Source organism: Scomber scombrus, chromosome 3 (genome assembly GCF_963691925.1).
Source record: "Scomber scombrus chromosome 3, fScoSco1.1, whole genome shotgun sequence".
In the NCBI taxonomy this organism is placed as follows: domain Eukaryota; kingdom Metazoa; phylum Chordata; class Actinopteri; order Scombriformes; family Scombridae; genus Scomber; species Scomber scombrus.
In genome coordinates, this window is record NC_084972.1 from 34,919,635 (window position 1) to 34,934,616 (window position 14,982).

At 40.2% G+C, this 14,982-nt stretch overlaps 1 protein-coding gene across 1 annotated transcript; it reads left to right on the plus strand.

Annotated features, from left to right (window-relative positions):
- The first annotated feature begins 8,527 nt into the window (after positions 1 to 8,527).
- Positions 8,528 to 9,931, plus strand: LOC133977457 (nuclear factor 7, brain-like). Its single transcript, XM_062415629.1, has one exon. The coding sequence runs from the start codon at positions 8,549 to 8,551 to the stop codon at positions 9,929 to 9,931; it is 1,383 nt and encodes a 460-aa protein (XP_062271613.1). The 5' UTR covers positions 8,528 to 8,548.
- Positions 9,932 to 14,982: the final 5,051 nt, after the last annotated feature.

Here is a 14,982-nt window from a genome sequence, read left to right on the forward strand (position 1 = left end):
ACAGGGTTGGTATGACACCTCCTGTATGACACCTCCTGTTCATGTTATTAAAGGAAACACGTTGCTTTCGTCACCGTTTCTGACACGTTAAACACAAAAAAAAACACACATGAACAACACGTTGTGTCAGTGGCAGAGAGATCTCCTCTCTCTCTTCTTCACCAGCAGTCAGATGTCAACTGTTGGCCGGAGGTCTGCTTTGACGAAGACAGATGAACCCACAGTGGCAGCCGAGTATGTGTGTGTGTGTGTGTCTGTGTGTGTGTGTGTGTGTGTGTGTGTGTGTGTGTGTGTGACTGTGTGTGTGTATGTGTATGTTTCCACTAAATGATGTGCTGTGTGATTTTTTGAGAGGGAAACAGACTGATGGCGAGCGTGATGGATTGAATAACTGTTTGTGTGTGTGTGTGTGTGTGTGTGTGTGTGTGTTTGTGTGTGTGTGTGTGTGTGTGTGTGACAGATGGGCGATGGCAGTGACCTTGTGGGGACGATAGCCGTGAACACATCCTGATTTTCACACAACCGACAACCTGACGTTCTCCTTCTGTCTGTCCTTCTTTCTTACATAAACACGCAGCGAGAGAGACGAGTTGTCACACACATGGTGAGAAATGTCACCAGGAAAAGCTCGCCCAGCGGGCAAATCCTCCACCGAGTGTCACCCGTGACATTCACTCCAAATTATTTAGAAAATGTGTGGAAGAGTTGGGGAATAAATTCAACAGCTGCATGTGAAACTCTATCTTGGGTTCTTGCCTTTACGTCTCTTCTAGGATTTCTTTGACATTACTGAAGGAAAGGAAAGAGCAGGAATCCTGTCATGGTATGTTGAGCGACCCGGAGGACAGCGACCGTGACGTAAAGAAGGTTTTAGAGCCTGACAAACATGTCATCTTTGAAGAATGGTCTATTGTTGAACACAGTGTCTGTATGCTGTTGATGTATTTTAAAATATTCAATATTCTGTTTGAAATCTGAAATTCACAGTCAGGCAGTGTATCCTCATCCATAAAACTCACTGCATGATCTACTGCCCTCAGTAAACTCGGTCCAAAATGACTACATGTTTACTTTATAGTGCACTATATTTACTGTCCAGCATTTTATATGTGTGTCTGGATGCTGTGTCTGTTTATCTCATGCAGGTTTATCTACTATATATTTCACTGGGCCCTGTCCCCCAACACTGTCGTTGTTTTGTGTGTTAAAATCATCATTTTTCAGTCACGTTTCCATTCATGTGTTAATTTGTTGATATGTGGTTTATCTGTGTTTTTCATTATGCTCTTTCAGCTGTTTTAGCTGTGATGTTGGAGACAGATCAGCTGTTCAATCGGTGAGATCAGAGACAGGTTTGCATCATTAGATCCTATTAGCAGTGACGGACATTTGGTTGATCTTTGTGTACTGATGTTTGTGTGCTTATAGTAGATTATGATTGTCAGCATTAACAGACAAAATGCAGCAGGTGGTATGTTCCAGTTAGGAGAGGCTGAGGAGGTTAAATACCGTTCAGCTGCCAGTAGGGAAGAGAGTAGGTTGGTTTTCCTCCAGCTTCGTCTCAGATGTTGAGTCCGACCTACCAGGAGGATTTTGGGACTTTTGGGTGTTCAGGTAATGTTAAATCCGAAGTCTCCACTCATGGTTAGACCACTCACACAAGGTTGTATAACTTGGTTGACATGTCATGTGTTGTTTCAATGTTAACATGTTATTTTGTATTGTATGATGCCAGATATCTGAGTTTAATTCTATGTAATGGGGAAAAAGGTTATAATTCCAGTCTGCCTGACTAAAATAAACAGATGAAATGACCCTTTGTTTAACCTTCGTGTCGTCCTCCCGGGTCAAATTGACCCCGATGTTTGACTGTTCCTTCTTTCCTCCTTTCCTTCCTTCCGCTGTCCTTATTCCCTCCCTCCTTCTCTCTTTCCTCCCTTCCTTCTTTCCTTCCTCCATCCCCCTTTCTTCCTTCCCTCTGTCCTTCCTTCCTCCCTCCCTCCTTCTTTCCTTCCTTCCTTCCTTCCTTCCTTTCTTTCCTTCCTCTCTTCCTTATTTCCTCCCTCCCTCCTCTCTTTCTTTCTTTCTTTCTTTCTTTATTCCTTCCTTCCTTCTTCCTTCCTCCTTTCCTTCCTTCCTCCCTCCTTTACTTCCTTCTCTTCCCTTCCTCCTTTCCTTCCTTCCTCCCTTCCTTCCTTAACTCAAGGACAACAGGAGGGTTAAATGTTCCTTCCTTCCTCCCTCCCTTCCTTCCTTCTTCCTCTCTTCCTTCCTTAACTCGAGGACAACAGGAGGGTTATATGTGCACTCTCCACCACCAGCGATATTTACCTTTTTCAGGTACAGTCAACAAAATCTCACCATAATTGACCCCAACGAAGGACATGATGTCATGTTTCTGATGCAGGTAATAAATCAGAACTGTAAACAGTGTGAGAGCAACGCTGCAGTCTGTAGTCTGTAGTCTGGTAAATAAATGTTGATGAAACACCAACAACTGGCTGCACTGTGTTGAGGTTTGTGGTAATTAATCTCACACACAGTTTGAGGCTGTGATGTCATCAGCCTAATTAATACACCTGAGCAATCAGCTGACACACCTGGTTTTTATTGGCAGTTGTTTTCTGACACGTCAACCTGTTTTCTGATGGATTTAAAGTAAAACTCTGGCAGATGTTCTGGTTTCTACCAACTAAACCAGTCAGCTGCCCACACACATTTTTCACTTGAGGGAAAAAATATAGTTTTTCTGATTCTACCACATATTTTATTGTGTTACACTGAAAGTAGAAAACAAAAGAAGATCAAATAAAGAAAAGCGAGGAGCTCTGCAGATGTCAGTCTCTGTGAGGGTGATATGCGATATCTTTTGAGGCGTTATGAATTGTAGTATAATGAAACTTCTGGAAGATGGACCGCTGAGCTGGAGGCCAATAACACACCACTGATGGAGCGAGGTGAGCCGACACCAGAGAGCAGCAGCAGCCCTGTGGGCGGCGCATTCCTCCACTACTGCACCCGAGTTATAGCAGCAATAATAAGTAACCCTGTAGGTTTGTGATTAATCAGTGTGATAGCGTGGCGATGGTGCAGTTAAACCACCGGGAGGTTTGGGGGGGGGTTATGATCAGCAGCTGACAGGATGTTTCTCTGCTGCTGTGTGTCTGACAGCTGATAAAAGTCAAACAGTCCTCAGGATGTTGGTGAAGGTGCAGGAAGGAGTCACACATGGACTCCACTCTGCCTCAAAGCCCTTCTCACTTTACTGCTGTCTCTGTCTTATGAATTATTGCCCTATTTTCTTTTTCACAGATTATATTCATATTTTAACTTGTATAGTTACAAGCTTCTCAGCTCTGTAACCACTGACTCTATATTATATATGATGTGTTTGTGTCCTGTGTTTTTTATTACTGTTTATTATTGTGCTGTTATGTTGTAATATTATGATCACATTAATACAGGACATCAAATGGTCACTTTTATGTTTAATACTTTGCATTTTCCCAATAAACATATTAGTGCTACTACTAAACAGTATTTTTCAATTTTAACAACTCAAATAAAACGGGAACTGCTGTTAGAAGTAAATGAATGAATCTACGGAGCAGAAACTGCAGATTCAAACTTCAGTAAACTCAGTTAATTAGAAGTGTTGGCAGATCATATTTTAAACTGTTTACTGAACTGAAGGATTTCAGAAGAAAATAAAGAAAGTGTATTAAAGTTACAGTTTGTTAAAATCTCTGTAAAGTTTAGTTCTGATGTTTACTTATGTTATAATATCATTTTGAAAATATTTGCATCAAATATGATACAGTGGGTATTTTAGGTAATATTCCTGCAAATCCTTAAATCATCATTGTTGTGATGTTTTTAAAATCATACACTATTTTTTGAGGTATGAAATTAAGAGTAAATATACATAGTTTTAAACACGTTGTTGATACTTGGTACAAACATCAGACGCTCTGCAGCAGGCAGCAAAGTAAGAAGTGAAAATTAAATTTGCATAAAAACATTCAGTCATAACTCAGAACACACACATGATAAACACATTTACAGATTCAGTCTGACTTAAACTTCCTGGAGATATCGTCATCTCTGATGTGCATCAAATAAATGTTCATAAATCTGCTTATAAATAATGGAAAAAAGATAAAATCACCTGAGAATCATCACTTGTTTAAGTTTTTTTCAGTATCACAGTAATCAGTGATAGTTCTCTGAACGTCATGTTTTTTTCCATCTGTTTAGAAATTATCAATGTAGTGTTGATCATATAGTCATTATATAGTTGTTATATAGTCATTCACTGTGGGAATGAACTAGGTATCTGCACAATCATTATTTCACTATTATACTAAAAAATACCCAACAATAATGGTGTCATAGAATCTTTGATTGATTGATTTTAGTTTATTATTGTGTCCACTGTCCAGCCCAAACAGGCTGACAAGACAAAAAGGCACAGAGCACAGTCAGAACCGATGTGAGTGTTTGGAGCTGTTCAGACTCAGACAAATCTGTCCAAATGAGATTTGAAACTACCTCCCAAAGGTGGTTTCCATCTGGTTTGAAAAAATCAGATTTCATGTGATTTTTGACAGTTCAGACTTCATAAGAGCATCTGGTTCCAATCTAGATTGGCTAAAAATCGGATTTTGGCTTTCAGTCTGAACGCAGCCTTACATACATTAAAACCTTCTATTCATATGGTGAGAACCCCAAAATCCATCTCATTCCCACCTCTAAAGTAGTCTCCCAGACAACTAAACATACAGAATTAACATGTTTTTTTAGTAAATCTTTCTTGGGATCCTCTCATCAAAATGCAACATCCTATAGCATAATGAATAGATCTAAATGTAACATACAGAATATGTATGTGAAATATAATAAACCTTACACACAGTACATCTATTATTACATTGAACTTAGTGTCTTTTTAACTGTTGAAGTTCTTCTTGTTTTTATTGAAAACACACGTTGAGAAGTTTCTACTGGCCAAGCTGAAAGGGTTTTTTCTGCTCTTTTATGTTTTATGTAAAGCACATTGAATTGCCTTGTGATTGAAATGTGAGAGACAATTCGACTAACCTTGCCTTGTAAATACCTGTGTGGGTGGATGGGTCGGTCACATGAGGTTAGTCAGATATTGGCAGGTGTGAAGCAGCTGCACTCGGGGAGCAACGAGGTCGATGCAAATGTCTCGAGTCTGTTGTTTTTTCTCAGAGACGGAGTCGGATTTCTGCTGAGTGACAGAAAAAAAAAAGGAGTGTGATGGCAAGAATAAGCAAAAGGAGCTAGAAAGAGGCTCACATCAGGTGTTGTGACACTGGAGATGAAGGCTGTAGAGGAGAGTGGCAGCTTTCTCTCACACTGTCAGGATGTGAGTCCGGTGATCCAGGCCTGAAACAGGGACAGGAACATTGAGCCTTCACTTCAAATCCCGACACATTAACTGTTCAGTGTATAAAATCACCACAGAGAGGAATCTGTACACCTGCGACGTGCAAATCCCTCCTAGGATTTATTTTATTCCCACGTGTCGGTAAGATTTAACAGCTCTTGAGTCATTTTTGGCAACATCTCTGTTCTGTGTTACTTTCCAACTTTAGTGAAGTCAACTTTTCATGCTGTCAGGCACGCTGCCACAACGATCGGTGCAGAAAACAACATCAGCTGTTTGTAACATATTGTGAAAGACTCTGAAATCAATCCATATTGAGCTCAGCAAACAGGAGCTGCAGATAAAGAAGGATAAAAAAAAGAAAAAAGAAAACACACTTGGGTTGATCAGTTGGTTCGAGACGTAAAAAAACAGGTGAATACAGGAGAAGACAACAAATGGCAGGTTTAAGCCTGAGCAGCCGGGAAGTTCCACCCACCAGGATTTGTTTGTGTTTGAAGCCCTGCAGGATGATAAAGGCTGAGCTGGCTCTGAGCCTCACTGTAAGCAGGGATGATGCAGACTGAGCTGATGGGACCTAACAAAGGCCGACAACAGCACTGAGTCACCGCTGCAGAGAGTTTCCCACAGCGCTGCTTATCTGTGATGATGATTCCTGTTGTGGACAGCAGAGCGTCGGTATGCATGAAGCTGGATTTAGAGATGAAGTGAAAGAATCAATGATGCTGACATGAACAACAGCACAAGGAAGACCAGCTGATATGACTGAGAGACTTCCCTCCACCTGAAATATTGAAACATAACCCAGCAAATCCAGGAGAAGCTCCCCTGAATCTGAAATACTGTGTTTCAAATCTTTTCTTCTGTTCTTACGCTTCTTCATAGTCTGAGGTCATGAGTGTGTTCACACTGAGAAGTATGTAGCAGAAGGGGGGGAACACTTTTAAAACAGGAAATGGCAGCTGAAGACGCTCCACTATACTGTTGTCACATATAAACCATCAGTAGGTTCATTGGGTTCATTTAACAGTCTGTAATGATATGCACAAGTAACATATCATCTAATTATTGGTGATAAAATCAAGATTAAATTAAACTAAGACTGCTGAAATAACTGTTATATTTATTGGGAAGTTAAATACCCAAAAACAGCATCTCTTTATGTCACAGTGAAACAATAAAACCTTACAGGATAAATAAAATCACAATCGACAGAAGCAAAGAAGAGAAGAAGAAACTAAACGGATTTGAAAAGGTTGGTTTTTTTAGGAGTGATTTGAAAGTGTTGAGGTCAGTGCAGTGAGGTCCAGAGGTTGGGGGCAGTTGGTCAGAGGTGGAAAAAAGGTTGGCATCTGATGAATGGAGGTAGGAGGGGGGCAGTTTATATTGGATGTGAGGGATGGAAAGCCAGGGCAGGTTCTGGAGGACGGGGCCGATGTGGTCTTGAGAAAGGGTTTGACTGAAGAGTCGAGCAACAACAACAAGTTCATCAGTGTGCCGTCATTTCTTATAAATGTTGGTACTGTCCTTTTTGTTTTGGGACATATGTCAAATCTTAAATAGATCATCCAGAACAATATTCACTCCTTTGTGTTTCTCAAGTTCCTGTAAAGTTTTCACACTAACAGCTGAACAGAACTTCTCCTCTGAATGAGAGTTTATTTTATAAGCTTCATGCAGGTCGTGATGTTCTGTACTGTACAGATTAAATCAGGTAAAACCTGTTAATCTGCTGTCATTAAACTTGGTGGTTTGTTTATGTTTGAGCGCAGGAATGAAACACACCCTGTGTTACTGTGAAGCTACAACATTTATCAGAAGAGATCTGACAAAGCTCCGCCCCTCACCTGACTCACCTGAGACAAACCAGGAAACAGTTTATTGTTGGTCTCTAAAGAGACACACAGACTGAAAAACAGACACAGATCAGATTCACCTTCAGACTGACCGACTACTGTGAGTAAAATTGTCTTTTTCAATCATGCCTTTTTTGGGGGTTATTATTTAAACTGAAAACAAACCAAACTTTATTTTAGGTAAAGGAACTGAACTGAACTGGATTATATGTTAAAGGGAAAACCAGCAATAGAGTTTTTAATTTGGGTATTTTGCTGTTTTGTGGACTGTTGTTCAGACACTTTGGGATTTCAGGGATTATAAGAATGTGCTCAAATATATGAATATTTTTGCCTTAATTGTACATGTTTGTGTTTATGTTCATTCAGTGTGAAGGGAGTAAGTAAAGTGCTGTTGCTTCAGTCTGGATTCTTTGTAAACTGACTAAACTATTGACTGAGTAGAAAATGCAGGAGAGAGACCTGACTGGCTCCTTAAAAACACAAAAAGTCAAACTGTCACAAGCTGAAGCAGCAAAAGTTGCAACGATCTGATGCTGTAAGACTTGCTGGGTGTGGCAGTAAACACTGTCGGTGCCACCAGAGGGCGCCACAACAAATTCATCAGTGTGCCGTCATTTCTTATAAGTGTTGTTCTGTCCTTTTTGTTTTTGGAAATATGTAAAATCTTAAATAAATCATCCAGAACAATATTCACTCCTTTGTGTTTCTATAGTTCCTGTAAAGTTTTCACACTAACAGCTGAACAGAACTTCTCCTCTGAATGAGAGTTTATTTTATAAGTTTAATGCAGGTCATGATGTTCTGTACTGTACTGATTAAATCACATAAAACCTGTTAGTCTGCTGTCATTAAACTTGGTGGTTTGTTTATGTTTGAGTGCAGGAATGAAACACACCCTGTGTTACTGTGAAGCTACAACATTTATCAGAAGAGATCTGACAAAGCTCCGCCCCTCACCTGACTCACCTGAGACAAACCAGGAAACAGTTTATTGTTGGTCTCTAAAGAGACACACAGACTGAAAAACAGAGCATCGGATTCACCTTCAGACCAAACTAACAACTTCCTCTGAGTGAGTACAGCTACAGGAGAGAAAAGTGGAAAACTAGAACTCTGCTGCTTCAACCTGCTGACTCTCCACACACTGAAGGTGAGTTTGACTAAAAACTGGAGTCACACTGAAAGTAAATGTCAGTGAAGTTAGTAGAGGAGGGAGGGGAGCCATGACTGACTGTACTTTCTGTCTGCTGTGTTTTCAGCTTCACTCAGAGACTAAATGGCTTCCAGATCAGAGGAGGATCTCTGCTGTCCGGTCTGTCATGAGGTCTTTAGAGATCCTGTTGTTCTGTCATGTAGCCACAGCTTCTGTAAAGACTGTCTGAAGAACTGGTGGAGAGAGAAACCAACACATGAGTGTCCAGTTTGTAAGAGAAGATCTTCAAGGACAGAACCACCTTGTAACCTGGCGTTAAAGAACCTGTGTGAGTCCTTCTTACAGGACAGAGATCAGAGAGCTTCAGAGGCTCTCTGCAGTCTGCACTCTGAGAAACTCAAACTCTTCTGTCTGGACCATCAGCAGCCAGTGTGTGTCGTCTGCAGAGATTCAGAAAAACACACCAACCACAGATTCAGACCCATCGATGAAGCTGCACGACAACACAAGAAGGAACTTGAGGAAACTCTGAAGCCCTTAAAGGAGAAGTTAAAGGTTTGTGAAGAAGTTAAAGTGAAGTTTGATCAAACAGCAAAACACATGAAGGTCCAGGCCCAACACACAGAGAGGCAGATTAAGGAGCAGTTTAACAAGCTTCACCAGTTTCTAGAAGAGGAAGAGGAGGCCAGGATGGCTGCTCTGAGGGAGGAAGAGGAGCAGAAGAGTCAGATGATGAAGGAGAAGATGGAGGCTCTGAGCAGAGAGATAGCAGCTCTTTCACACACAGTCAGAGCCACAGAGGAGGAGCTGAGAGCTGAAGACGTCTCATTCCTGAACAACTACAAGGCTGCAGTGGGAAGAGTCCAGCGCTGCCTCCTGCTGGATGAACCACAGCTGCCCTCAGGAGCTCTGATAGACCAGGCCAAACACCTGGGCAACCTGGCCTTCAACATCTGGAACAACATGAAGGAGATGGTCTCCTACACTCCTGTCATTCTGGATCCAAACACTGCTTATCCATATCTCATCCTGTCTGAAGATCTGACCAGTGTGAGAGGAGGAGGAGAGAAACAGCTTCCAAATAATCCAGAGAGGTTTGATTATTACATCTCTGTCCTGGGCTCTGAGGGCTTTAACTCAGGGACTCACAGCTGGGATGTCGAGGTTGGAGACAATAATAACTGGATGCTGGGTGTGTCATCAGAGTCTGTTCAGAGGAAGGGAGACATAGAGTCTGGATTATGGAGAATAGGGTTCTATAATGATGAATACTCAGCATGGTCACCACCAGCTCCCAGCACTGATCTCCCAGTGAAGAAGAAGCTCCAGAGGATCAGAGTGAATCTGGACTGGAACAGAGGAAATCTGTCGTTCTCTGATCCTGATACTAACACACAAATACACACCTTCACACACACTTTCACTAACAAACTGTTTCCATTCATTTACACTGTAGATAAACTAAAGATTTCTCCACTGAAGGTCTCTGTGACAATGAAACACTGATGATGATAATGATGATGATGATGATGATGATGATGATGATGATGATGATGATGATGATGAAAGCAGCATCAGGTTTGTTAAAATGTACATTTAGTATTTTTGTTGGTTCATTTTCACATTTTAACCCCTTTAAATTTGAATAAACCACATAGACACAAAAACACCACTGAGCCATTTACTCTTAATATTCTTAGTTCATAAGTTCACACTGAGTAGTATGGAAACATGCAGTACTATGAGAACCTGGATAGTTTCACTCAAAACAGTCAACAAGTTGAGTGAGGAACTATGAACACCTCTCATCCTTAACGGTCTCCATCTTGGCTCCGTAGCAGAAGGGGAGGGGCCACTTTTCAAACAGGAAATGTCGGCCGAGGACGTTGTAACTACGGTGACTATCGCTGTGTTACACAAATATAAATTATACATCATGTTTTTTACACTAAGCTCCACTATACTGTTGTCACATCTAAACCATCAGTAGGTTTATTGGGTTCATTTAACAATCTGTAATGATATGGTACCAAGAACGAAGCAGTAAGTAGCTAATCGTCATTTCCAGGAAGGGTTTAACCTGTCGATATCTGCACATTACACAAGTAACTACACAGACACAGCACCTATGTAACATAATCGTCTAATTCTTGGTGACAAAATCAGATAAGAGAATTTATTTTTTATGTTTTTGTGGCATTTTTACCTTTTTTATCAGATTGGATCCTGAATCAGAGACATTGTGATTAGATGGTGTACGCGGTAACTATTCAGCTACTGAAAACATTTTATTCTAAAACTATAAAACTATTATCATAGGAATTAGTCCTCTGTCCCTCTGTTTGCCTGCTTTCATATTTTCATGATCTTCTTTGGTTTAATCAGTTTTTTCTTGTTTTTCTTGCCATTGTTTCTGATGATTTTATGGTATTTTCAAGTTTTATTCATGTGAAGAACTTTCTGAATTTTGTGCTATATTATTGCTAATATTATAGTATTATTATTATTAATAAATATGATATTAATATAGTAGTTATCATAGGAATTCTAATTATTTTAAAATGTACATTTATCGCCCTTTTGAATTTTAAGTTTAAATTTTCTTTTCTTTTCATAATCTCAAAAAATCTGCATGTATTACATTTTAATATTATATTTGTTTCTTCTTTATGTGCAATAAATAAATAAATAAATAAATACAAAATAAATTTCTAAAACACCATTTTTGTGCAAAAACAATCTTTGCCACATACTTTCAGCTACCTTCTTCCACATTAAAACACCAAAATAGGTAAATCTGTTCTTCGACTGAGCATGTGCAGAATACAGACAAGCAAGTCAGCCGCAGAAAACCAGTGAAGAAGAAACAGTATCTAGTTTCCTAACATTTAGTTTATCGTGAGCAAAGAGAGGTCGAAAATAGCGAAGTTTAACTCTAAAACGTTGCACTACTGCCACCTTGTGTTGGGTCAGTGGTATGACAGCGTTTCTACAAAGGTAACACTCTTTGGAGGCCATTTTGAAGAACTTTATTAGCCTTTATTGCCATTCATGAACATTAACAGGCAATTTTAACATTACAGAACAAAATCACCTAGAGATTGGGACACATAGGCTACATTAATTTCTGTACTCATTGCACTATGGCAGTAGGCTTACGCTTCGTCCTATTCATTCAGTAGTATGAAGCTCAATTTTTAAGGGAGAAAAAGGCTATTTTAGTTTGGACAGAGAGGTAAAACTCATCCTCACGATCTCAAACACCTTTAGATTCTCAGTCTCAGTATCTCTGGTTTGACACATCGGGTAAGAAGACGCTGCAGGTTTTTGTCGTTGTCACTTTACTCTGATAACCTCTCTCTGTCGGTCAGAGTCGCTGCACAGTTGGATATAAAAGCCTCCCTGACTGCTCATGAGGGGCCGAGTCAAACGGTTGACTTGCGGTCGGGGGGGGGGGGGGGGGGGGGGGCGAAGAGGGGAAATAACAGATCCTGAGAGACTCACAATCCATCACATATTGGCAGGTGAAAAGAAGCCACCGGCATCACATGTGTCATCTGTCTGCAGCTCACCTCGGGCCAACAGCACATTTAGAGTCCACAGGGAGATCAGACTCTCTACTGTGCTGCTGGAAAAGTCCTTTTTTCATTTTTAGGGTGAATGAAACATAATAAAATGTTAATTGAAGATGTGTTTTAGCCAGGCGGGGAGTTCTGGTCCTCTGAAATGAGGCCAACCAGGAAGTAACTTAAAACTGCATTCTATCAAAAGGCCACCAGGGGGCGACCGTTTTGGTGTCAAAAGGACTTCCGTCTCTATACAAGTCAATGGAGAATTCACCAACTTCTCACTTGATTTCTGACCTCAGTAAACGTTTTCAAAATGTGTTTATGGTCTCAATCGCTAATTTAAAGCCTTCTTCAATGCAGTATGATGTTCATTTGGGACATTTTGGCCTCCCTGATTTTATATGTGACGATAAAGCAGGGTATGCATTAGGGCGTGCCTACGTGGTGATTGACAGGTTGATTGGTTCACAGGTTCAGGAGGGCGCCTCATGCTCCTCCTGATGCCCATATAAGTAGAATCCATGTTTTTAGTTTTCCCAGCATGCACCTGAAATTTTCAAGATGCCGCTGCTCAGATCCGATACTATTGGCCTCCGAGCAGCAGTCCACAAACCAATGGGTGACGTTACAGATGTTACGTTCATTTCTTATATATAGTCTATGATTTTAGATCTATTTTTCCTGGTGATGCTCCACTCTGATACAAGGACTCTTGAAAAAGGCTTTGACCTCTTCTTGAACTTCCTCCAGTCTTCACCGTTAATCAAATATGCTAATTTCACTTGGACAAACAAATCAATTGCAGTCTGAAAAGATTGATTTGCTAATTTGAGCTTCTGTTTACCTTCGACTCTCCTGCCGCCTCTCACTTCCCGTCATGTCTCAGGGCGGCTTCGGTCATGTCGAGGTCAACGAGAAGACGACGGCCTGATCAGTCAACAGTCAACATCAATTAATCCGAGGATATGATTTTAATCTGTTAAATCAGCAACAGCAGAAGAAGAAGACGACTGCAGATAAAATGACGCTAACAGCATCTGTCTATAGATGGAAACATCAGTCCATCACTTCAGCTCAGACTGAAATATCTCAACTGATATCAGATGAATTGACATGAAATTTTATACAGATATTTATGATCCCAAAGAAGATAAATCTCACTGACTTTTTCTGTGGTGCCACCAACAGAATAGAATAGAATACACTTTATTGTCATTGTGCAGGGTACAACACAATTATGGGTGCTCAGCCCACACAGTGCAAAAGAAGACAATAGAAAACATACATGGTATAAAAACACAAAAAATAAAAAATAAAACAGACGCAATTGTGCAATTTAGCAATAAATATGAGTGCATGATTGCCGTTCAGCACAAAGGCTCAAATTAGTGTTTTTTAAAGATTATTTTTTCATGCTATTTGCATTTGACAGACAGTGTAGAGACAGGAAACGAGAGAGAGGGTCAAACTGTGAATGTTGTGTTTATGTGGTATGCACCTTTATCATTTATCCACATTTACAGTTTGTAGTAAAATATCTCAAATTATTTGATTGATTGTCATTAAATTTAATGACAGTTTAAGGCAAAGTTTAAAGTACAAGTACCTCAAACTGTACTGCAGTAAAGTACAAGTACCTCAAACTGTACTGCAATATAGTACAAGTACCTCAAATTGTACTACAATAAAGACAAGTACTTCAAACTGTACTACAGTAAAGTACAAGTACCTCTAACTGTACTACAGTAAAGTACAAGTACCTCTAACTGTACTACAGTAAAGTACAAGTACCTCAAACTGTACTGCAATATAGTACAAGTACCTCAAACTGTACTGCAGTAAAGTACAAGTACTTCAAACTGTACTACAGTAAAGTACTAGTACCTCCAACTGTACTACAGTAAAGTACAAGTACCTCAAACTGTACTGCAATATAGTACAAGTACCTCAAACTGTACTGCAGTAAAGTACAAGTACCTCTAACTGTACTACAATAAAGTACAAGTACCTCTAATTGTACTACAATAAAGACAAGTACTTCAAACTGAACTACAGTAGTACAAGTACAAGTACCTCAAATTTACACTACAGTAAATATACTTAGTTACTTTCCACCACTAATTAAACTGTAAATGAACTGTATTCTCTCTATATGACTACATTTTGAAATTAAATTAGTGATTTGGGGTCCAATTAAAGCCATTTATACATAATAATGATGTTTAAACTTAGACGTTTTACCCTCTTTAACATCCTCTTTCTATATCCGCCTCTCATTTCACTTGTTGTTCTATTAAAATGTGAACGTTGGCCGCCTGTCTCGCCCTTTCAGCCTTCAGGTGAAGCTGTGAGGATGAATGGAGAAAGCAGCGCTGGCTTCACACTCTGTCTCAATATCGGCTGTTTCCCCGCAGCTTTATCTTCATTACTTGTCTCAGCATGGATTCACTGATAAGATGTAGGGAAGCGATACGCGACGTGATATAATTCTGTGACAAGATACGCTGCGGTTCATTTTCATCTGTGGGGGATTTTTGGATTAGATGTGTCTGTCAGTGGACATTATAATCCCTCCGCACCTCTTAGCAGTTTAAAGGCAGCAGCCGTGTTTCACTGAGCTGTGCTGCCCAGTCTGACATCGAGAGCCAACAGGAGTGTGGAGGAGTGATTACTTCACTTAAAGTCTGTGTAAAGTAAGAATAAATATGTGTTCTGAGTTTGACATACCACAGAAAAGTGTGTTGTTAACCACCCTGCCAAATTTTAATGATTAAAAAAACCGCCAAATATATGAAATTAGGCTTCAAAGTTGTGTAAAAATCAGCCTCTGTCTCTGCTCCCAAACGCTGTGGGAGTGCCCGCTGAGTCCGATGAAGCCCCGCCCCCTATCGAGTGTCACCTGTCAATCAAAGTCACCACCTCTACCAGAAACATGGGCGCTAGGTCTGAGAGCTTTCTTCTGCTAACTCAGCTGCTACCTAGGCTGCT

Bases quoted from the DNA above. Each gene is read 5' to 3' on its own strand.
- LOC133977457 (XM_062415629.1), top strand. From the start codon at position 8,549: ATGGCTTCCAGATCAGAGGAGGATCTCTGCTGTCCGGTCTGTCATGAG.